The sequence below is a fragment of the Scylla paramamosain genome, chromosome 20, assembly GCF_035594125.1.
Source record: "Scylla paramamosain isolate STU-SP2022 chromosome 20, ASM3559412v1, whole genome shotgun sequence".
NCBI classification, from domain to species: Eukaryota; Metazoa; Arthropoda; class Malacostraca; order Decapoda; family Portunidae; genus Scylla; species Scylla paramamosain.
Window position 1 is genome coordinate 14,974,326 of NC_087170.1, and position 23,669 is coordinate 14,997,994.

The window sequence follows — 23,669 nt, forward strand, 5'->3', positions numbered from 1 at the left end:
CTGTAACATTGAGGAGGAAGATATAGTATCGAACCCTAAGAGGTGATTCTGAAAAGTCAGGTGAAATTTTGAAGTGACGGAGGTTCGTGGAGGTAAACAAATCTGGTGACGGAGGTGGGAGGTGAGGGGCGAGAGTTGCTGTGGCGTTGTGGTGGTGAGTGTGCTGCCCGTGTGCTGAAGGGGGTGTCTGAGTGTGTTAATTGGTCTGCGTGGAGGTGTGGGGTCAAAGAAGCAAGTGACACGGGTGGGAGGTGAGTGGCGAGTGTTTCTGCGGCGTTGTGGTGGAGAGAGTGCTTGTGTGTTGCCCTTGGGTGCTGGGGAGTGTGTCTGGGTGTTCTGAGAGATCGAGTTGCAGTCTTGAGGTTCTGTAATTAACGAGGTAATGGTTAGAAGGTACAGTGTACTCCCGGTGTGTTAGATGCCCTTGTTTATTTGATATGTTGGGCTAAAGTGAGCGCGTCAGTAGTGAGTTTGGGGAATAGAAACTGGTCAATGCTTGGTGTAGGATTAGCTTGGCGTAACTTCAAGGGGGCGGGGTCAGGGAGGCTGCATTACTGGTGTGTTAGTTTGTGGCCTCAAGCTCAACATCTTTACCTGTTTTGTGGGTGGAAAGTTAGAGGCGATTATGTGTTACTTAGAGTGTTGGTGAGTGACTGTCATGCAGGTAATGTGAGGTCGACTTGGATAGTTTATTACTGGGTAAATCTTACGAATATCATTTCGTATATTCTTTTGTCGTCCCTTTCCAGCTCCAATAAACTTGGAGACCTAGTAGGAAAGTGGGGTTTCCAGGTGGGGAATGCAAAATTTAGTGAAATTTAGTCTTTTAAAAGTCTATGGGAAAATTAATTCTTTTGAAATTTTTGGGGTGGGGGAGCAAATATTATTAAAATATGGGCTCCCAAATCTAAGCTAACCTAATGGAGGGGCTGTGCTCCTCTTTGACCTTCCCAAACCTAACCTAACAGGAGCTACACCATCCTTGTACCCCCCTAACCTAACAACTTAACCTACCAGATTTTTTAAAGAGCCACAGTGGACACACTAAAGCTGATCCCCAAATAAAACCACCACAAACATGTACATCAAGTGCCTGATCACTATATGTGAATATTTTGCTGCTTTGTTAGAAGATGCTATCAGTTAAATTAGCTGTTTATTGCACTTGAGTTGATCTATGGGTTTGTCATTCATAAGATCAAACCCTCTCATGGGATATGAGCACAACACACACATTGTCCTATTATATACATTATTAATGACCCAAAATTAAGAATGATCATGGTTACTTTCCTTGTCATAAGAAGGATGAAGTTTACATATATACCTATGGTTAAGAACTAGTATGGAAGAGTCTCAAAGTTAAAATTTGCATGAGAAGAACATGTATTTCTTTTCCCTCTTTGAGGTGATGATAATAACAATGGAAAAGTTGAAAGATTAGGAAGGTGATAATTTTGGTCAATCTTACTTCCATCTCTCAAAGTAGTTTAGATTTGTACCAGAAGGACATGTTTTACTTGTCCCTCTCAGAGGTGTAGCAGCATGGGAAGTCTTCAGTCTGACATTGGGGAGTTGGCTCACCACTTGAAGCAGGAGAAACTCTTCTTAGAGGCAGAAAAGCATCAGATACAGCTGCTCAATGAAAAAGTAAGTGCTGGTCCACCCACTACTCTTCTCTTAAGGTATCAGAGAGTGTGATGCTGCATATTGAGAAAAGATATTTACCTATTTATGTCACTGAGTAGGACATAAATAGTTATTCCCCTATCGTCTTACTTTCCAATAGGTGAGAAAGACCATTGAGCGAGCCTACCATGCATCTTGGGTGCGTGGGGAGCAACAGAGAAACTACCATGACTTGGTGCTGCAGCCACACTCCTCCCCACCCACTTGCTGTCAGCGAGCAAACTTGCTCAACCAACTCAAGTTTGTTGATGGATACAAAGTTCTGGGATTCAATGTGAGTAACAATTTTAGGTAGTACTTATATTCACTGACATGCATGTGTTAGAGTCTTAAGTTATGGTCATTAAAACATTCTTTATAACTTTTTTTGCTAATACACGACATTGTGTTCATTACTTTTCTAGGAGGCCCTTTATGGGGACCTGCTGTCAGGTCTCCGTGAAAACCCTCGACTCCTGGCGCGATGCTTGGTGCTCGGGGAGAAACAGAGTCAGGAAGCAATGCAGATGGCAGCGAGGACAGTGTTTGCCTCCATCTATGCCAACTGTCTCTTGCCTGATGATGAGACATATACTCTCAACCTGCTGAAGTGAGTGGTTGCTTGTCATGTGCTGGGCTGTGATGCTCTGCTAAGAGTAGTTTCTCATGATAAGTGTTTGACATGGTTCCTTAGATCTAGGAGAAATATGCAGTGATCCAGTATAATGTTTTAAATATTTTAGATTTTATTTCAGTAGCTACCAGAGAGACTGAATGTTATTCTTTTCAGATATTTTTATTTAATTGAATTTAAGTGTGCTCTTTTGTTTGGTTTGGCAGGCACCTAATGGAGCTGCAGCTGGCCACCTCAGAGACCCCGCGGCGCCTCCTGCGTCACGGCTCCTGTGCCTTCAGTCAGATCTACCGGGCCTATGTAGACTCTCTGCCTCAGGCCAAGGTGCTGTACTGTGGTGCAAAAGGGAGAACCTTACACACCACTATACAGTTTTCAAAGCTATTAATTTGATTCTGTTCTCATTTATTTATCATGCCTTAAGGTTTAACACAGTATTCTTAGAATACTTAGTTGCTTTTTTTTTGTTACATTTATGCTTTTGTTACAGGTTTTCCTGACAGCCGCCCTCCATCAACCCATCATGCAACTCCTGATGGAGGATGAACTCTTCCTTGACATAGACCCCTCCAAAGCTGCTGTTCGCTTCCTGCCAGAGGAACGCACCCGCAGGTTTGGGAAGGAGGGCACTCCGGAGTACAACGCTGCCTTGGCCAAGTACCGAACATGGACCATTACCAAGCTTGTCAAAATCACTGAGAGGTAATCAAAGCCTGAGCACACATGTGAATGCAGAGAGGGAAGCTGTGTTTGTAGGATTATAGTGGAACATTTGAGTTTGAATGTATTTTATATAATTTCATGGCAGAAAGAGTGTAAGGATATGTGAGAAAGATAGGTGAGAGGATTAGAGCATGCAAGGACAGGAATAAACAGAAACTCCTCTGCTGCTGCTTTCTCTCTTAGAGAGTTCCTAGGAATGTTTCAGATTTAGATGGATAGGTAAATGATTGCTGATTTGGGAATTTGTCACATTCAAGTAATGGTGGTTTCCCGGCAGGTTCATAGAAAGCATCAAAGAGGCAATGAACTGCTTCCCACCTCAGCTGTCCTGGCTGGTCCGGATCCTGTACGACGTCCTCCTCACAGCCAAGAGAACAGATACCAGGGAGGTCAATGCTATCTGTGTTGACTTGGTGTTTGCCTTCTTTCTCTGCCCAGCGCTGGTCACCCCAGAGCCTTATGGGATATGTGATGCTCCCATATCACACATTTCCAGTTTCAATCTGATGCAGGTAAGACTTGCTATAATTGCTTTATCAGGATATCTAAGAAAGGTCAAATCCGTGTATGTTTTGGAAATGTTTGTAGACTGCTAAAGGATGTAAATGAATTCTTCATTAATTTAATTTTTGTTTCTAGATTGCTCAAATTTTGCAAGTCCTGGCAATGAGCCGATGGGAGACTCATGATCCAAGGCTGTCTGATCTTTACTCCCACTTTGACAAGGAGGTGAGGCAAGTCCAGATGTGTGTACCTGTGAGAATCTGTTTGCTCATGGTATTTATCTATTTTGCATATCTGTAACAAAGTTGTCTGTTGTGACTGGATTTAACTATCTGATAATTCATTCATATATTAAGTGTAGTAATAGTTAATTTTTCCATGCCCTCGCTGGCCTAAACCCTTGGAAGGCTTATGGACCTGATGGGGTCCCTCCTATTGTTCTCCAAAACTGTGCCTCCGTGCTTGCACCTAGCCTAGTCAAACTCTTTCAGCTCTGTCTGTCAACATCTACCTCTCCTTCTTGCTGGAAGTTTGCCTACATTCAGCCTGTTCCTAAAAAGGGTGACTGTTCTAATCCCTCAAACTACCGTTCTATTGCTTTAATTTCCTGCCTATCTAAAGTTTTTGAATCTATCCTCAACAGGAAGATTCTTAAACATCTATCACTTGACAACTTTCTATCTGATCGCCAGTATGGGTTCCATCAAGGTCGCTCTACTGGTGATCTGGCTTTCCTTACTGAGTCTTGGTCATCCTCTTTTAGAGATTTTGGTGAAACTTTTGCTGTTGCCTTAGACATATCAAAAGCTTTTGATAGAGTCTGGCACAAAGCTTTGATTTCTAAACTACCCTCCTACAGCTTCTATCCTTCTCTTTGTAACTTCATCTCAAGTTTCCCTTCTGACCGTTCTATTGCTGCTGTGGTAGACAGTCACTGTTCTCCTAAATCTATTAACAGTGATGTTCCTCAGGGTTCTGTCCTGTCACCCACTCTCTTCTTATTATTCATTAATGATCTAAACCAAACTTCTTGTCCTATCCACTCCTATGCTGATGATACCACCCTTCATTTTTCCACGTCTTTTCATAGATGTCCAACCCTTCAGGAGGTGAACATTTCACACAGGGAAGCCACAGAATGCTTGACTTCTGATTTTTCTAAAATTTCTGATTGGGGCAGAGCAAACTTGGTATTGTTCAATGCCTCAAAAACTCAATTCCTCCATCTGTCAGTTCAACACAACATTCCAGACAACTATCCCCTCTTCTTCAGTGACACTCAACTGTCCCCCTCTTCTACACTGAACATCCTCGGTCTGTCCTTTACTTATAATCTGAACTGAAACTCACATCTCATCTCTAGCTAAAACAGCTTCTATGAAGTTAGGCATTCTGAGACGTCTCTGCCAGTTTTTCTCATCCCCCCAGCTGCTAACTCAGTACAAGGGCCTTATCCATCCATGTATGGAGTATGCTTCACATGTCTGAGGGGGTTCCACTCACACTGCTCTTCTAGACAGGGTGGAATCAAAAGCTTTTCGTCTCATCAACTCCTCTCCTCTAAATGACTGTCTTCAGCCTTTCTCTCACCACCGCAATGTTGCATCTCTAGCTGTCTTCTACTGCTATTTTCATGCTAACTGCTCTTCTAATCTTGCTAACTGCATGCCTCCCCTCCTCCCGTGGCCTCGCTGCACAAGACTTTCTTCTTTCTGTCACCCCTGTTCTGCCCACCTCTCTAACGCGAGAGTTAACCAGTATTCTCAATCATTCATCCCTTTCTCTGGTAAACTCTGGGACTCCCTGCCTGCTTCTGTATTTCCACCTTCCTATGACTTGAATTCCTTCAAGAGGAAGGTTTCAAGATACTTATTCATCAATTTTTGACTAATGCTTTGACCCTTTTATGGGACTGGCATTTCAGTGGGCATTTTTTTTTATTGGATTTTTGTTGCCCTTGGCCAGTGTCCTTCCTACATAAAAAAAAAAATAAATTGGTATTGCTTTTTATTTTCTGTAAGTGTTGTTACATTTCTGGCTTCACATGAATTGGCTTTTTCTGCAGGTAATGTCCAGTGTGGTGGATGGCATCCTGGAGGGTGGAGGTACAGAAATGCCACCACCAGCCTCATGCCTCAACAGTCCTCTCAGCACACTCATTCGCTCCTCTTGCCTCATTCCCGAGCCTCGGCTGCACTCCTTCGTCGCCTTCCTGAACACTGTAAGTAGATGTGTGGTGCTGGATGGCCCTCATCTGTGCTGCATATGTTGACATTGTTGATTGAAATTGGAGTGTGTGCATCTAGAAAGTGGCTGCGTGCTTCTGGCAAGGGAGACTGGACCTCACACCTGTGACTGAGTTCCTGTTAGACTTACACTTTTATTTCTGAATATCAGGTACTGACTGAATTGCTTGATGATGACATGATGCGTAAGGACCTGGAGTCAGTTATTGGTCGCCTCAAGTCCTCCCACTTGTCTCCAGTCCCTTCCACCAGCTCGGCCATCTCCACCCCAAACACAACCAAGAAGAATCTGCTTGGACGAGTCAAGAACAACAGGTGTGCCGTGTTCCATAGTGTACATAGTCTCAGTTAAAGCAATATTTTCATTTGCCCAGATTTATATAATTGCATAAATATTATATGCAGTCAAAGCTTAAAGAAAAAAAGGATAATTAATTAAATGAGGAACATTGAAAATTTAGTGTGGAATCTGATTACACAAATCTTTTACATCTTTGTGGTTTTAATGAATGTAATGCACTTATGATTAGAAATTTGCTGCTTATGATCTAATTAGTGAGGATTTTCTTACCTGATATTGTATGTTGGAAAGTATTGCAATACATTGTTGGCAATGCAGTCAATATTGTTACCTGTATAGTTAGAAAATTAGTAGGACATATTTTATGAGATGCTCCTTCCCATGCAGGATCAAGGCCAACAAGAGTCACAGTGAGGGGAGTGGAGACTCAGACTCCCTAGGATCACTGCAGGATTCCACTGGGGGAAGCTCCACCCAGCTACCTGCTCAGGGGAGTCTGGAGGAGGCAGAGCCAGTACAGCCAGCCCTGGACTATGACACAGTGCTGGTCATCTCCTTGAACACCTTCAGTCCACCAGAGTGCCCCGGATTAATGGCAGAGGAAAAAGTCCTGTCCACAGTCCAGGTGATTTTAGTTCTTTGTTGTTGTGTTGTGTTAAAATCTGAGTAGTATGTTATGGGTACAGGAGATGTGTTGATGTCTTTGTCATTTGGCTAGTTAAAAATTAAAGGTTGGTAGTGTTCTTCCTAACCTTCCTTCCTATTGAAGAAATTTAATCACTTAAAGCACTAATTGTATCTTGTATTGATCAATACACATTTGATATTCAGTAGATGATATTGTGTTTACATTATTTATTTATGGAGTTGTATGGAATCTGTGTTTCTTTAGCTTCTCCATTGTAATGTTCTGTGCTCAAGGTTACTCTTACTCCTCAGGCATCCAAGACAACCTCCCGTGTGAGAATGAATGTGGAGGATGAGGGGGACGGAGGAGGGGGAGAGGCCACCATTGAGAAGAGGACAAGGTTTTCTCTCTCCCATGATGAGGGATCCATTGGTAATACCTCAGACAACCTAGAGGCAATCAGTGAGGCAGCCAGCAACCATAGTGTTGCCTCTAGCTTGGATGATGTTGAGCAGGTGGGTGGTGCTTTTATTATTCTTCACATACAACAGTTCAACAGTAGCATATAGTTATGGTGAATTTTTGGTATGTGGAACTTAAGCATGCAAACAAAATTTCATAAGGGTGGGATTCTAGATTCAGTATTTTCTTCAGCCATTAGTGCATTCAATTTAATAGCCTATGTATGATGGCTCTGTCGTACTTTGCATACATTACTGCCCAACAAATTCCTTGGTCTGTAAATGTTGAAGATTTTTCCTCATTCTTGTGAATTAATTTCTTTCTCTCGTCCTCTCCATCTCATTATGTCCGTAATTGCTGATCCTCAGGAGGACCAGCCAGACAACCTCTCAGACATGGTGTCAGCCAATGTCTCCGGCCGTGGCACTCCCAATGTGTCTGGGCGGGACACACCTTCCTCCCAGGTGACAGAGGGGGAGGAGGCTGGACTCAGGGGTGGGGAGGAGAACCAGCCTCCCCCACCCAATGTTCCTGTCACTGTCCCAAAGTCAGCTGGGGCTGATATTGAAGAAAAATTTGGTCGATTTGAGATCAAACCCATGATTGGTGGAGATGAGACAATCTCCCTTGTGTCAGACACCTGGAGCACTGATGTGCTGGCCAGTGACTCAGAGACCATCGAGGCAGCTGACCGGGCTGATCGTGGAGACCAGTTCCATGAGCAGCTCCTGAATCGGCACCTGGCAGAGCTGGATCAGATGCAGGGAGAGTACCTCAGTGGTGATGCCACAGGCGAGACCTTTGAAACTGCCTCTGAGGCCTGGAGTACTGATGTCCTTGCCTCAGACTCAGAAAGGATGACTGAGTTTGACACTGATGATGCTCAGAGTGTGGCACGCTCAGATGACACGGGACGGTCTGAAATGGAGGTGGAGCTTGGGGGAGGAGATCTCCTGCGACCAGAGCCTCTTCCTCAGGAGGACAACATTACTCCCCGTGCTCAGGGCTCCCGCTCTCCTGTGGATGGAGCTGTTGGGGGTAGCAGTGGCAGTGGCAGTGGAGGAATACTCAAGCCTGTACCTGTCCTGCCACCATCCCAGCTTGCTGAAACAAGTGGTGTTATGCCCAGTGGTATCCTGAAACCCATCCCAATGCTAAACAGAGCTGGCCGCCCAGCCACACCTCCAAGAGTGGAGTTCCAGCCCATCCACCCTGCAGGGGAGGGGGAGAGAAATCTTATGGACAGCAGGGAAGGGGAGAGTACATCTCAGGCTGACCAGGAGGTCGCTTCTGCCACACAGTCCTTGGGACGCCTAAGTCTCAACTTGTCCACATTGCCCAACAATGGCATTGTGTCTGGTGATCAGCATTTACTGTTGAACAGCTTCATTGGGGAGGGAGGGAGAGCAGGACCCTGTGCTCCTTTAATGGATCTGGGAGGCAGCAGTGGATCTGCTGAGGGTAGCCACATGGCAGTGCACCACAAGCTGGCTGCCTCCAGTGACCGTGGCTCTGGTGAGGACAGCAGCCTGCACCTTAGCACTACCAGCCTGGCATCCTCCAGCAGCTCTGGCTCAGATGTGGTTGGAGGCTCAGGAAAGCTAAGGTCTACACCAGGTGTTAATGCCAGTCCTGCCCCTGAGTCTGGGGAGGTGCCTGAGCCTAATGCCCCAGGAGGCAGTATGGCATCCACGGGAGCCATTCCAAAGAGCATCAGCTTTGACAAGACTGCTGAGCGGGGCGACCGTGATCTGCTTGATGCAGATGCTAAACACAAGCGTGGATTTTTCAAGAACTTCAAGCTTCCTGGATTCAAGACACGCCGCAAGCCAGGCACCCGGTCTGGTGATGAATCCAGCTACATCCGGGCTGGCCTTACTGGACCAGATGCCAACATCCGCCGTACAATGTCAGAAGAGAATCGTCCTCCCATCATTGAGGAGACCAGTGATGACATCCTGGCCAAGTACCGGAACAAGAAGCCCAGTGTGGACGTCTCAGAGACAGATGGCAACATGATGGCTAACCAGCATAACCTGTTAGTGGTTTGGTCCTTTGTCACTGTCATTTGCATTCAAAAGCATGGTTTTATGTGTGTTTGTGTGTATTTTTAGCTAATTTTTCAGTACAAATTATTTCATGACAAAAATATTGTGAAATTCTGAAAATTACATAAAAGGCCTAACTCAACATTATACTCAGTTAGAGTGTTCACTGTGACTTGTTGCTCATTATCTTGTCCTGGTCATCCACAGTCCAGCAGGTGAGATCCCTAAGACAGAGGAAGATGAGAGGCTGTACATTGATCCAGCAAACATAGAAGCAAGTTATGCCTTCATGGATGCCAAGAGAAAGCTGCGGCTTGTGCTGAGCATTGCGGATTTCTCTATTTCTCCCCATGTGCCTGAGTTTGGGATGCCGGGTAGTGCAGAGTAAGTTCCAGTGCTTCTTTTTGTTGTTAATACTTGATTTCTATTTTCAGACTTCTGCTGTTATTTACATTACTAGCATAGCATGAGTGTGGGGAAGATGATGGGTGGTGGTCTGTGGACCTGGATGAAATAAGTAGATGTTATTTATTAGTATATGATTATTTGTTTATTTAAGAGAGTAAATTGGAGCTTCTCCTTGCTTCAAAGAAATGAATGCAATCATTTGTGAGTTAGTTGATGATGACAAGGTTCCTCATGTACTGTGGCTGTTATCTCCTTTGTCCCCTTTATTAACCTTTTTATGTCCTCTCACCAGCAACAGCATTGACAGTGATGTACTCACCTGGCTGCGGTGTCAGCTGGCTGAGGCAACCAATCTTCATGACCGCTCCCTGGTGGCCCAACTACATGAAACTCTCCGCTGCGTCCAGCTGTTTGATGCAAAGGTGTGTGTGTGTGTGTGTGTGTGTGTGTGTGTGTGTGTGTGTGTGTGTGTGTGTGTGTGTGTGTGTGTGTGTGTGTGTGTGTGTGTGTGTGTGTGTGTGTGTGTGTGTGTGTGTGTGTGTGTGTGTGTGTGTGTGTGTGTGTGTGTGTGTGTGTGTGTGTGTGTCTCTCTCTCTCTCTCTCTCTCTCTCTCTCTCTCTCTCTCTCTCTCTCTCTCTCTCTCTCTCTCTCTCTCTCTCTCTCTCTCTCTCTCTCTCTCTCTCTCTCTCTCTCTCTCTCTCTCTCTCTCTCTCATATTACCCCATGATTACTTTGTGCTTTGCTAAAAATATCCCCACTTGAAGAACAGCTTTGGTGCTAAGGCTAACTCTTTATTCCCATTGTGGCAACCCAGGGCAGAGAACAGCTGGTGAGGAGCCTGATAGATGACTACCGCACCCGATCACCCTATGTGGCCTACCTGGTGCGCAGCCGACAGGGTCTTCTCACCACCATAGCACACCTGGAGAAGTGAGTGCCTTGTGAGAAGCCTTGCAGGGCAGTTGTTGGAATGCACTTTCAGTATTTTTTTTTTCTTCTTTATCTTTATTTTTTATTTTATTTTATTTATTTTTTTTTTCAATGTGTGTGTGTGTGTGTGTGTGTATGTGTGTTGAGCCAGGGAGAAAAGGTTAAATTTTCAGAATGCCCTAGTTTCATCTATAAGCATTCCATTGTCTACTTAAAACATTTAACACATTTAATTCAGTCATTCTTGTTATTTCTCTCCACATAACACAGTCATTGTAGTGCTATCTATTGTCGTACAAAATTTAAATGGGGAAAGAATACCCTTTAATTCGATGTTCACTCCTTTCCCTTGTTTGTTTGCATTGCTTCTTCTTTTCCATGAAAAATCAACCAGTGTTAATCAGGAGTGAAGATCTTTGTTGTCAATAACCAGCTTTAACACTTGCCAGGCTGCTGTCAAGGATCAAGGCTGATTCCGTGGTGGTGATGTCCTCCATTGTGGGCGTGTGTGTGCGGATGTTCCTGGAACGGCGGGATCAGTGCCTCGGCCGCTTCACCCATGATTTCACTCTCCTTACTGTGCCTGACGAGAAGGTACAACTGGTGGAGAACTTCCTCACTCAGCTGTACTCAGAGCTGGAGCGTGACCCCATGTGGATCAGTAAGTGTCTCTGCCTGGAATTCTATGGTTTGCAGTTATTTGTATTGGAAGTATTGATCCTGTAGCTCTTGCTCACATTTCATGTTGATAATTCAAAGTTATGATTTTTTTTCCAAATATCCTATTATCTGTTCTCCTCTGTATAAGGTTTTTAAGTTGAGGCTTCCTTTGTCTTGTCACATTTATTACAAAACATCAAATGAGATAATTTCCTTCCTTTTCACAAGATTGAAGCACATACTGCAAAATTTCATCACAGGTCTTTCCCCCGCCCACATTTCAGGCAGTACCAGGGAGCAGCTAGATGCCGCCCAGTTAGTGTTGGAACGCGTTGTCATGTCCCACATCTACATTCATGCTCTCTATCCCAACGGTGATGGGGATGTGTCCAGAGATCAGTGAGTCATTTCCTTTCCTTGATGCAGTGCTTCCATTGCCATATGAATAGTTTTCACTACAGTTATTGCATTGTTATTTTATATGCACTTTCATTAGAGAAATTAAATGTCATAAATTTTCCACAGAGTATTGCATGAACACATGAAGAAACTGGCAGCTGTTATCACCCCAACTCACAAGGACCTGAGGATACCCAAGGTGAGCCAAGACATGCATGGTGTTCCCTGGCAGCCATTGGCATCCCAGATTCACTGCTCATGTTTCACTACTGAGTGATATTACCAGCATCAAAATACATTGTTCTCCCTTTGCCCCTGCCAGCTGTACCAGTATGAGTGTCCATGGCCCAGTGCACAGGCAGAGATTGTGAGCATCAGTGCATACAAGACTCCCGGGGACAAGCTGCAGTGTGTGGTGAGAGCCTCACAGACCATCATGAACCTGCTGTCTCTTGCCCACGAGCAGTCAGTGCCTGCTGCTGACGACTTCATGCCGGTGCTTGTCTACGTCCTTATCAAGGTAAGATTCCCTCAGGACTTTTCTCATTGCTAGGTGAATTTAGTGTTTGTGTTTCCATTGTATGCATCTGACAGGGTGAGCTCATTGGGCCAGTATTTATTACTCTGTTTTTAGTTGATCATGCAAGGCCTAATAGTGTGCATGCTTCCCCAGGCTAACCCTCCAGCGCTGCTATCCACAATGCAGTATGTCAACTTGTTTTATGAGAAGCGGCTCAAGGGGGAGGACCAGTATTGGTGGACGCAGTTCTGTGCTGCAATTGAGTTCATCAAGACAATGGACTATCACCTCTGACATGGTGAGCAGGTGTCTCAAGCTGGACATTGTTTGTGCCATTACTAGCAAGGTGAGAACCATGGCTGTAACCATTGTTAAAAATGTGATCTTTCTCTTGGATGTACAAGTTATTTTTCCAAAACTGGGTGATATGGAAGACAGCACAAAAAATCATGTAGTGGTGAAGGACTAAAGGGAATTTGGTAAATAATGACTGGTCTCTTATTCTAGGAGAGGTGAGTCTGATATTGTTTTTAGGATTCAGGTTTATTTTTGTGCAGTAACTGTGATGCCAGACAGCAAGAAATGCTCAAGTCTCTTTTGACGTAAGCTGGAAAACTCTCAAATTGATTCACAGCAGGAATCTTCATGAATGGGAAACTGGTTAGGTTAGATGTTGTATGATTTTCATATTTAAAACATATGCAAAATATAAATAGTCTTGTATTTGATTTTCTAAGCATAATAATGTATGCTTCAGGTGAACATGGTATTTTAAAGTACAGCTCTCCCCTAGTATTAGGTCTGTCCTTGAGCACCTCTCCCACCAAAGCCAAACCTGAAAATTTTACATTCCACAATGTCTGTTATTTTTTGGTACTTCTAGAATCTAGATAGTACAGTAAATTTTTAAGACATTTTCTATTGAAATAGCTTGGCTGGTGTGGAACAGACTCACAGGTGAAGTATTCGGCCCTTTCAGTCTGTTGTGCATAGATTTCTGATTGTAATGAGTGATATGATTCAACTGTCTAAAGTATATTTTAATGGCTACTATTTAAAACATGCAAAGGTCATGCCTTGCTTGACAATTCTATAACTAATTTGGCCTCAAAATTCTCTTTATCTGATTTGTGATTTCTTCAATTTGACTAATGACAGTATTTATTTATTTATTATTTATGTATCTATTTATTGATTTTGATTTTGTGGAAGATACAAAGCCTATCTTGGAGGACCAAACAACTCTTGTGTGGCTACTTGCTTGATGTGATACTCATACCTTATATTTTTGTAGTGCGCATCACCAAAGAGAACTGTGAACACCCTCAAAAGTTTCCTGTTCAGGGCATTTCAAAGAGAATAAAAAAATGAAAGACCTTGTGTGCTTGTGGCTTGCAAGATGTTGAGTTCATTCACTTTGTTGAAGTATGCATAGCTTGCCATCTGTGCACTATCACTCTCTCTCTGAGCTGGTGAGAATGTCTGTCATTTTTAAATGTCACTATCTTGCTGAAGTTTACTGTTTAAGTATAATTTAAAATCAGGCTGATGAACTTCCAGTGTGATCTCTTTTCTCTTCTCACACTTACTGAAAACAGTTGGGTTTGTCACCACACAAACAACAGTATAAAAAATTTCCCTTAGTAAATATGCCATCTCTAACCAAATATGTCATTAAGTGTTAAATTCAGTTCAGTATTTAAGCATTTAATTAAGTGTGTAAGCACAGATAGAATTCCAGGTGCTTATTGAGATGTTCTGATAGCCAAGGTGCAATAAATAACAAGTGATAGAATAATTACATATTGCAAGAAACAAAAAAGCATATCATTGGGTTTGTGTGTGTTAGTGTGGCTGGCAACATAGAGCAAGGAGGGTGAGAGGACTGCCCTTGACCCCTCCTGCAGTAGTGCTTCCATTGGTATTGATTGGTGGCTTGCTGGTCCGCTGCCTACACCTATGCTTTTATTTCATGACACTGTCCCGGAACGTGGCTGTGTGAATTGCTTACATGTGGCAGGCTCTGAGAACTTGCTAGGTGTAAGGAAGTCTGTCCTAATTTGGAAGTGCCTCAGAGGTCTTGTATGATTGATGAAAATGTATTTGAATAGTTATCTATCATATCACTGCATTTATATATTTATTTCTTATTTATAATGTAGTGTTGTTTTCATTGGTCACTTAATGTGCAAAAATCTGTAGGTTGTAGTGCATGTATTTCGTATGCATGTTAGACATACATTATCACCTGGATGTGATCTGCTTCATTTAGATATGTCATGCTTTATCTTAGGAGCTTCATTATGTAAGCCTACACCCACCCTAGCACAGGTGATGGCCAGTGTATTGTGATAGCAGCCCTACTGTCCAAGGCACTTGGGAAACTAACACTACTGATGAAAGGTTGCCGCTGTAGCTTTACATTACGGACAGTTTATTAGGACAGTTTGGAGCTTGAGGGTTTCAATATGCAAGGGTATTTTTTTGTCTTATGTGTAATTGGAGACTGGATGCTGCAGCCAGTTAATTCCTCAAAGGAGAAATGTGTATACCTGCAGTGCCACTTGATGAAGGAAAACACAATGCTGTACCTTTCAGTATTTTCAGTGATAGTGAAGAATTTATTTGATTTGTGGATTGAGTTTAATATATAAATATATTTTTTGTCATCTGTTGATTGAACAAACTGTCATTAGGGCTAGATATGCAAAGGGCAACAAGTATGAATAGAAGTCCTGACGTGTTTCAGCTGTATCAAAATACTTGATGGAGGAAAGAGTTTGCAGCTGTATTGACAGTGGCTAGTGTCATCAGCCTGGTGTATAGCCACACTCCAAAGCAATTTTTGTGTGGTATATTGTAAGCACATCAATGTCAGTGACATGAGCATATATTAAAGTGTAAGGACATAGCATGTTAGGTTGTATGGTGGAACCAGAAGTTAATGAAAGAATACAGATCTTGTGGTCTTCCGAGTTGAAATCCCCATGATAACTATTGAGCAGCTAAGGCACTGCAGTGATTTCCATAGGAATTAGATTGTACCTGAAAGCAGTGAGAACAGTGTCACTCGTGGTGGTTGCACCTGCCTTGAGAAATGTGTGCATTTTGAGCATAACTGAAAAAAAGAAAAGAAAAAAAAGATTTACTTGCAAATACATAGAGTTTTCTGCTTCCTGTGCCACTAGTATTACACAGGAGGTGCTATCCCAGAACCCCTTAGCGATGATGTCATGCAGTGGTGCACACTTGCTTTCTGTTCTCATACTTGCCAGACACGTTTGTATTTCTGTTTGTGCTTTTCCCGTTTGTGTCCAAAGCACTTAGAGATTCACTCGCTTACACTGCCTTTTATTCTAGACTCCAGCACTTTCTGGGTGTGTGTATACATATGCATTGTATTTTGTGGTGCCTATTTAACTTTATTTTATGCTTTGCTACAGGTGATAAGAAAAGGTGTTATAGATACAAGGACCATATGAATTGCATGTTTGTGTAGATAAATATCCTGCCTTTATGTCCTGTATTCTGATATTAGATTTTTGTTTTGTGTTTTTCTAGAGGAAGTTACAGTGATGTTATCATGCATTTTTTTTATTTGCTTGCCTTGAAATTTTCTTGCACATGAATTCTATATCAAAATTTGCCAGATATGATGCCTTTTGAGAATTATTGCAAACATTGCAGTCTGCTTAGTGACTAGTATGTTGTGAAAACACAGGGCTTTGTAGTTTCTGGAAGTGAATGAGTGTGTGCGGTCAGCTTTGACCACACACACACACACACACACACACACACACACACACACACACACACACACACACACACACACACACACACACACACACACACACACACACACACACACACACACACACACACACACACACACATGCTGCTTGCTAGCCCAGTGATATTTTCCCTGGCTGTCACTCTGCAGACGGAGGTTAGTGAGCAGTCCTCTTTGAGCAAGGGGACAGAATGTGTGGTGTATTAAAGGCTTTGGCCCTTAAGCTCCACACCCTCACTGAGAGGGCAGAGCTGTCAGTCATGAGTCCAAAACGTGATTCTCAAGAACACAGTGAATTACACACACACACACACACACACACACACACACACACACACACACACACACACACACACACACACACACACACACACACACACACACACACACACACACACACACACTTCCAGGTAACTGTAGTACTTCTTAATTCTTCTGATGCAGACTTGTTAGGCAGTACATATGTATACAAGTTAAGACTCCCCCAATTTGAGTGTTCAGCACCTCCCTACCCACCCATCCCCAGACTACCTCAGTGATCTGTCTTGACTAGACCTTCTGTACGTACAGTGTTTGGTATTCAAGGTCTGTCCTATGACTTACATAGTTGTAGCTCTTACTTCAGGAAACTTCACCGTGATGCAAGAATCTTGTCCATTGATCTTTGTAGTGTCCTGCACCCTAGTCTTGATTTTGTTGTGATTTTTGCTCCCATGTCTCTCCTTGTTACCTGTCTCTCCTTGAATTGTTTTTGTTATGGTCCATTGCATTTTCAGTGGCGTGATCTTGTCCTGTATGTCTTTCTTTAATGTGCAAAAACCCTTCTAGCATTCTACTTGTACATATTTTTACAACCATTTATTTTGACTTACATTAATATATACAGCAGCTCACTTGTCATGCAAAGTATACAGTCAGTTATAGCCTGTAAACAATAATATAATAATAATAATACTTTAAAATAATAAAAAATATAAAAAAAAGACTCACTGTGACATTAAAACTAGAACCTTTTGTCTCGTCTTCTCAATAGATACTAAAGAGTTCTTTGATCATATTTTCCCCGTGCTGGAATTAGCTTTTCTTATTTCATTACCATGTACCTCCAACAGAAAATCTGTTTCCTGTGTCCTCAGTGTTAGTGGGTGTGGTAGTGATCTGATGCCCTGAGGAGGGAGGTGTTATAATGACAGCAGCTTTTACCTTCCTAGGTGAGGCCAGCAGCTGGAGACAGAGGCTGTGCAGGCCAAGCTGTTGCTCATAAAGAACAGTAAATTGATTTCTGGACTTACTAAACAATGCTGTTATCCCAGTACATGCCTCATGTGTATATAGCAGAGTATTTCTCTTTCAATGTAATCCATTGTCATATCTTCATTTTCTCTTGTATTAGAAGCAGACTTTTTCACAGTAACAAATTTAAAGTGGCTTATTTAGCTGTGCCAGAACAGGGAGTTTTTTGTATGCCATAAATTAGTATTCTTATCGCTCTTCTTTATTGTTGAAACCAAAGGCTAAACAAGTTTTAGTAACTAATAAGTATGTTTATATTTACACAAACTGAAGGATCTCTTTCCCAGCTTAAGAGCTTGTCCCTTTCAAGTTATATCAAGATTATGCAAATATTTTTGTATTTGTTGTTTTCTTATTATCTGATGCTTCTTTTCCATTCCTTCCTTCATCCTCCCCTCCACTTCCCATCTCTATTTGACCATCCCCACACATTCTTATATGCCTCTCAATAAAACACACTACATATCCTTGCACGCACACACACACACACACACACACACACACACACACACACACACACACACACACACACACACACACACACACACACACACACACACACACACACACACACACACACACACACACACACACACACACACACACACACACACACACACACACACACACACACACACACACAGACACACACACACAGTTTGGTTCTTCCCCTATGAGATGTAGCTTTCTTCCTTGACTCGTTTTAGGTTATAGTACATAGTGAAGTCTTCTTCCTGTCTTTTTCCATTGGTCTCTAGTCAGTCAAGCTGATTGGAGTGAGGACAAAATAAAAAAATGCTCATGATGAATAATATACAGTATATGTCAGACTATAGACAAACAATCCATTTATTTCTATATATATATTTTTTATTTTGTACATTTTTACCACCGAAAGTATATTTTAATTGGAAGGAATGTCCAGGTTTTCTCTGGTGTTGCCTGTATTGTGTCTCTCTGGGTCAACAAGCCACCATGAACAATAGTACACATATACGTATATACATTAGCTAACGAAGAGGCCTGACTAACTGTTTAGTTGTAGGAAGCTTGTACGTGCATAGTGGCGTGCAGTGACCCTATGCTGCTGCTGTTTGTGCCGAGGTGAAGACTCCCCTCATTCCCTCATGGACAAAACGAGCGAAACTTGTAAGGGAAGAAAACAATCTTAATCCTACATACAACAGTTTTGCCTTGTGTTTCTCTGCACCTCGTAGCACAGAGCATTATTCTTCTGTGTCTTAGCTTTGATCACCAAGGGGCCACGACATGCTATCAGTCACCTCCCAGTAAGCTACATGCAGTCATCCACCAGTTCCATCAACACCAAATAGTCGTCACCTGCCATATGGCCGCCAAATGTAAGCAGACCTGAGTAAAGAAGCCAAATATTGCATGCTAATGTACATCCCTGGAAATGGCAGCGTCAAAACAGGCCACATAATAGTGATATGATGCGTCTATTCCCCTGGCAGTTGTATATTGATGGTGTTGAGTGAGTGGCTACTTGGTGGTGGTGTGATGGGTGTGTGTCGGTGTATAGAACGTATAGGGTTGATTAACTATACACAACAATCTGTGATTTACCATTGTGGTTCCTCAAAAAATTTTTTTGTGTGTGGAATACTAGCTGTAATAATAGTAATAATATTAATCATAATAATAATAATAATAATAATAATAATAATAATAATAACAGTAAAATAATAATGATAGTGTATATAGTGCAAGACATACAATGCTGTGATGCTGTCTCCATGCTGATTATCTTGGTTTCTCTTCTCATATGCTTCAAATTGGGCCGGTGATTAAGATAACAGAGATCTGACAGGGTAGAAATGGGTGTCTCTCATACTGTGTAAGGCCCGCGGTGTGTTGCCGTCTTACCACCTCTAATCTTGTTGTGTTATTCATGTGGGGCTCCCCAGGTGGGTGTGAGGGGTCAGCTGGGAGGGGGCATCACAGGTGTCTCAGAGGGAAGGGCCAGGTAACACACACCTGACTTGCCTCACTATTATAAAGTATTGTATATTAAAAAAAAAAAAAAAAGAACTAATGTGACATGCGGTATCATGAGCTTGGTATTGTATATTGGAGTCCTGAAATGTGTTACTTGATCATGGAAAGTTTATTTGACAGTATAATTAAAGTAAAATAATCGGTTTTGTGTTTCTTTCTCCTCTTCCTGCACGATTTTGATATTTGAACATGACACTATTATAGTGAATGAAAACTATTAAACTTCTAAGCTGTTCATTAAGTAAGAATTGCCACTTTTTAATTTTTTTTTTTCAAGTTAAAATATTTTGGTGCAGAATGAGTCTTGCAAAGGATGAAAGAAACTGGATAATGAAGAAAAAGAGGAGAAAAAGCTGGCTCTGACTGAACTCTCCTATCTGTTTCTGTCCATCATCCTCTCCTCCGCCTGTCCTGTCATCTTATGCCTTTACCTTGATGGCAGTGAGTCATACAAGGGGTGAAAGAATAATCTGGATTACTGTAAATGGGCAGATCTAAAAACCCTCTCTCTCTCTCTCTCTCTCTCTCTCTCTCTCTCTCTCTCTCTCTCTCTCTCTCTCTCCCCTGTCTTTTATCATATACTCTGACACTTGCGCGTTTAACCTTGAGGACATTACCCAAGAATGATTCGCATCCATATATGAATAGACCCACATTTTATATTACTTTGATGTTCCGAGAGAGAGAGAGAGAGAGAGAGAGAGAGAGAGAGAGGGCTAGTTTTTACCCCGTCTTAAACTCTTCTAGTATTTTATCGTCTTACTGCTCGCCACTGCTAGGTTCTTTATTCCTGAGAGCAGCCTGGGAGTTGCTCGCACCAAAGCACTGTTCCATATCTTCCTATCCTTGGTTTCGTTTTCTTAAATGCCTCAACACCTTATCTTGACAATTTTTCTTAGTCTCTAGTTTAAGTTTCCATGGAAGTTCAAGTGTGTTTTTATTGATAATCTAGGGCGAATTTTGCTTCGTCAGGAAGAGAAAGCTCCCATAAGAACACGATTTATAATTTTTCTAGCCTTTGAAAACAATCCTCGCAGAGTACCAAACTACTGGAGAATACGGGCCTGAGTTAGACACATTAGTTAGGAGAAAAGAGAGAGTTGATCTGAGGAGTGGCAACTGCGCCTCACTTGAGTTACCTATTCTTGAGTATTTCATTCACCTCCAGACGTAGTGCCTCTCTAGCCGTCTTGGAGGAGAGGTGCGTGGCATCTTACTCCAAAAGAACTCTCAAATACTCATATCGTGTCCCAAGTGCTCATGATTCAAGACTAAAGCAAGAGTAGGTATGGAGCTACCTTGACTCTAGAAACCGAAGCAAACCAGCAGCAGTGTCCCTGGATTTACGTGACTGTTTTAGTGTTAATATTACCATGGTGTCTTGAGGCCAATTCTTTTTTTTTTTTCTTCGGAATGTTTGTAAGAATGACCGTTGAATATGTGTTAGTACGAGGAAATGTACTTACGTGGCTGTTCTGACCTTTAACCCACACTAAGAGATAACCAAACTTTAACTTGCAGGAGTAATAAGAAGGGGGAAAAAAAAAGAAAAAGATAAGAAAAAGGTCAAGAAAGACACGTTTATTTCCTGAGTGAACTGCAAAGGAAAAAGAAAAGAAAAAAAAAAATAAAAACCCAGAAACGTGTGTCAGTGTGTCGGTAGAAACAATGTTTTTTTGGTGACCATGAACGTGTAAGGAACCTGTGTGTGCGTGTGTGCGTGCGACCCCTGTGTGTTCTTGGGGGTGTTTTTGTTTTCATGCGGCTCAGGAAGGAAGAAGGATTGGAGTGTGTGGTGTGTGTTGTGTGTGGGAGACCCGTTATCTCCACCTCCTCGCCATCGTGTTATCTCACCCCCTGATAACAGGTTAGTGTGTGTGTGTGTGTGTGTGTGTGTGTGTGTGTGTGTGTTATTAGAATTCTTTTACATGATTGAGTCAAGCTTGATGTGATACTGTTGTCATGTTTCTTTTTGTTGTGATATTGTGAATGTCTTTTTACCGATCTGTTATTGTTCTGTTGGGGTGTGTGTGTGTGTGTGTGTAAGCTGAGGGCGGTGTCTGCTTAGCAGCAGAAGGGGCACTGGAGGGCATGACGTGTGCAGTGTGTGTGTGTGTGTGTGTGTGTGAATCTTTGGAACACATGCAGATTAGTTAGCAAACATTTTATTTGTTTATTTATTTTATTTTATTTTATTTTATTTTATTTTATTTTATTTATTTATTTATTTTATTTTTTTGCGTGTAAAGTTAGACTATTTATTTATTTATTTATTTATTTTATTTATTTTTTTTAACATTAGAGTATTTAACCTAACTTAACCGAAATCTAATCTGGCTAACTCCAGAAAAGTTTTAAATGAGCACTATTGTTGTTGTTGTTGTTGTTGTTGTTGTTGTTGTTGTTGTTGTTGTTGTTGTATCTAACCTCTCACAACGTTATATAATTTACCAGCACCATGAACAAAAAAAATCTGCGTAACACTGTCAATCATTGTTATAGTTGTTATAGTTGATGTCACTCTTTACTGTAGTCATTCATTTAATTACATCTCTTACACATTCACAATTTATCTGAACACCTTTTACCTCATGATTTACAAAGTTTCACGCATACTTGCAACTATCTACACAACTACTCTTAACACTTAACTCTATCTTAGCATACACACACACACACACACACACACACGTTTATGGAACATTTCCCTTTAAAAGATTCAGGTTACAAAAAAATAACCACGTAAAACTCGGTCGATTTAGAAAGCGGTGGAGACTTTTCACATCTAAAGAAGCGGCGAGCAGAAGGCGGTGTAAGATTGGCATGGCTGGGCGGCCGCCACAACCAGCCAGTCCCAGGCAGCCAGCCACTTTCCCTAATCCAGAGCTGCTGCTGTTGTGCTGTTGCCTCTCCACTGACACGTAATCCATGCCACTATAATACCCCGATTGCTGTAAATAAGATAATACTGGAAAAAAAAAAATGAAAGCGCTTACACAAGAACCTGGAGAGAGAGAGAGAGAGAGAGAGAGAGAGAGAGAGAGAGAGAGAGAGAGAGAGAGAGAGAGAGATGGCAGGTGTTGATTGTAATTCATTGATTAAAGACTGGAAGCTGTGTGAGGTGAAATAAAGATATAAAGACTACTGCTTTTTTCGGTGTGGAGAAAAGCCACGTGTTATTTCGGTAAGCTGCGTCGTTGAGATAATGCATCTATATTTATTTCACCGTGTACTTAAGACTTCTGAGTGTTGTGAATGTTGGCGTATCGAACATTTTGACCGTGGAGACGAGAAGGAAGAAGAGGAAGGAAAAAAAAAAAAAAGATTATGTGGAAAAAAAAATATTGTAACAGTACACACACACACACACACACACACACACACACACACAAACCAAACATTTTATGAAGTAATGAAAACGGAATCAGAGGAGCGTTTGAGTGAGCGATCGTGGCGTGTGTGTGTGTGTGTGTGTGTGTGTGTGTGTGTGTGTCCTTGTGACCGGTACCGAGCAGCTACCGGTACGGCACCTTACACGAGGCAAGGAGGCACTAGGTTAGCGCGGGGTGAGAGAGTGAGGTGAGGGAAGAAAAGATTGAAGTGCAGTGGGAGGGAAGGGAAGAAGGTGGGTCGGGTGGTGGCGGTGGTGGTGGAGGGCAAGACTTGGCGGTGAATAGAAGTTTGAACTAATCATGCCTCGGGGTATTGTTGTGGGGGTGGTAGAAGGAGTGGGGTGAGAGAAAGATACGAGTTGTGGCTATTTCTTAGTATTGTGTCAAGCTATTTTTAATCTTTCTTAATTAAGCCTTGGGAGTGGCGAGTAAAGGTGTGAACTAAAAATCATAAAAATAGAAAGAAGATTGCACTTTATTTTTTTTTCTTACAATAGGTAGGAGCCAAAAGGGCTATATTGTCAAGCAAAGATATGTAGGTAGATTTGTTTGTGTGCTAATTACTTACATATGTTATGATTATGTTTATATCGAATAATGTGACACTTAGACCGAAAAAAAAATACCAGAGAGAGAGAGAGAGAGAGAGAGAGAGAGAGAGAGAGAGAGAGAGAGAGAGAGAGAGAGAGAGAGATGTATCTAACGACTTCATCACTAAACACCACTTTCAACTCTCCCAGTCAAGTCACCTTAAGCTGAACGATTACAGTGGTTCACTCTCACCGCCCTGTACTCGGTGCCAGACTCTCAGATTAAAATCTTATCCGTCCCTCTATGATTTATCCGCCTCGTAGGTACCGTTGCTTCAAGTACAGCGGGCTTCATGAGGTGTGAAGCACTCAGGGTGGGTGTGGGAAAGTGGTGAGCGGTGAAAGAGAAGTTAGGAAGATGGGTGTTCACATGGGAGGAGTGTGGAATGGAAGAAAGAGGCAAGGAAGGTTTTGGAAAGGCTGGATGTTGGTTTGAAAGAGTACCTAGAAATGG

The 23,669-nt window shown here is 42.2% G+C and overlaps 2 protein-coding genes across 9 annotated transcripts in view; both read left to right on the forward strand.

The window, feature by feature from the left end:
• Positions 1 to 82: 82 nt before the first annotated feature.
• On the forward strand, positions 83 to 19,376 carry LOC135110427 (GTPase-activating protein and VPS9 domain-containing protein 1-like). 5 transcript variants are annotated; one of them, XR_010273260.1, is made up of 22 exons: positions 83 to 154; positions 1,534 to 1,650; positions 1,790 to 1,963; positions 2,094 to 2,278; positions 2,509 to 2,626; positions 2,793 to 3,004; positions 3,303 to 3,537; positions 3,665 to 3,754; positions 5,595 to 5,750; positions 5,927 to 6,090; positions 6,464 to 6,701; positions 7,016 to 7,219; positions 7,535 to 9,204; positions 9,422 to 9,598; positions 9,915 to 10,044; positions 10,437 to 10,552; positions 11,002 to 11,213; positions 11,473 to 11,611; positions 11,738 to 11,810; positions 11,934 to 12,131; positions 12,285 to 12,477; positions 17,133 to 19,376. XR_010273260.1 is itself a non-coding variant. In XM_064022752.1 (21 exons), the coding sequence occupies exons 2-21, from the start codon at positions 1,546 to 1,548 to the stop codon at positions 12,423 to 12,425; spliced, it is 4,737 nt and encodes a 1,578-aa protein (XP_063878822.1). In that variant the 5' UTR covers positions 83 to 154; positions 1,534 to 1,545; the 3' UTR covers positions 12,426 to 19,376. The 5 variants fall into 5 exon arrangements, 4 of the variants coding, with proteins under 4 accessions (XP_063878822.1, XP_063878825.1, XP_063878824.1 ...); XM_064022752.1 differs by having other exon boundaries at positions 12,285 to 19,376; XM_064022755.1 differs by having other exon boundaries at positions 11,497 to 11,611; positions 12,285 to 19,376.
• A 1,027-nt stretch (positions 19,377 to 20,403) lies between these two features.
• LOC135110429 (rho GTPase-activating protein 18-like) overlaps positions 20,404 to 23,669 on the forward strand; it is a 143,276-nt gene continuing 140,010 nt past the window's right edge. For 2 of the 4 annotated variants that reach the window (XM_064022759.1, XM_064022760.1), the window contains exon 1: positions 20,404 to 21,100. The gene's annotated coding sequence lies outside the window, so the exon portion shown is untranslated. The remainder of the gene's footprint in view (positions 21,101 to 23,669) is intronic. The other 2 variants (XM_064022757.1, XM_064022758.1) reach the window with 2 other exon arrangements.

What these genes read in the sequence shown, in the direction of transcription:
- LOC135110427 (XM_064022752.1), top strand. Translation starts at nt 1,546, where the DNA reads ATGGGAAGTCTTCAGTCTGACATTGGGGAGTTGGCTCACCACTTGAAG. An exon ending in CCAGTTTCAATCTGATGCAG is followed by an intron (nt 3,538 to 3,664) that starts GTAAGACTTGCT and finishes TTTTGTTTCTAG; the next exon opens with ATTGCTCAAATTTTGCAAGT. An exon ending in GCGTGACCCCATGTGGATCA is followed by an intron (nt 11,214 to 11,472) that starts GTAAGTGTCTCT and finishes ATTTCATCACAG; the next exon opens with GTCTTTCCCCCGCCCACATT.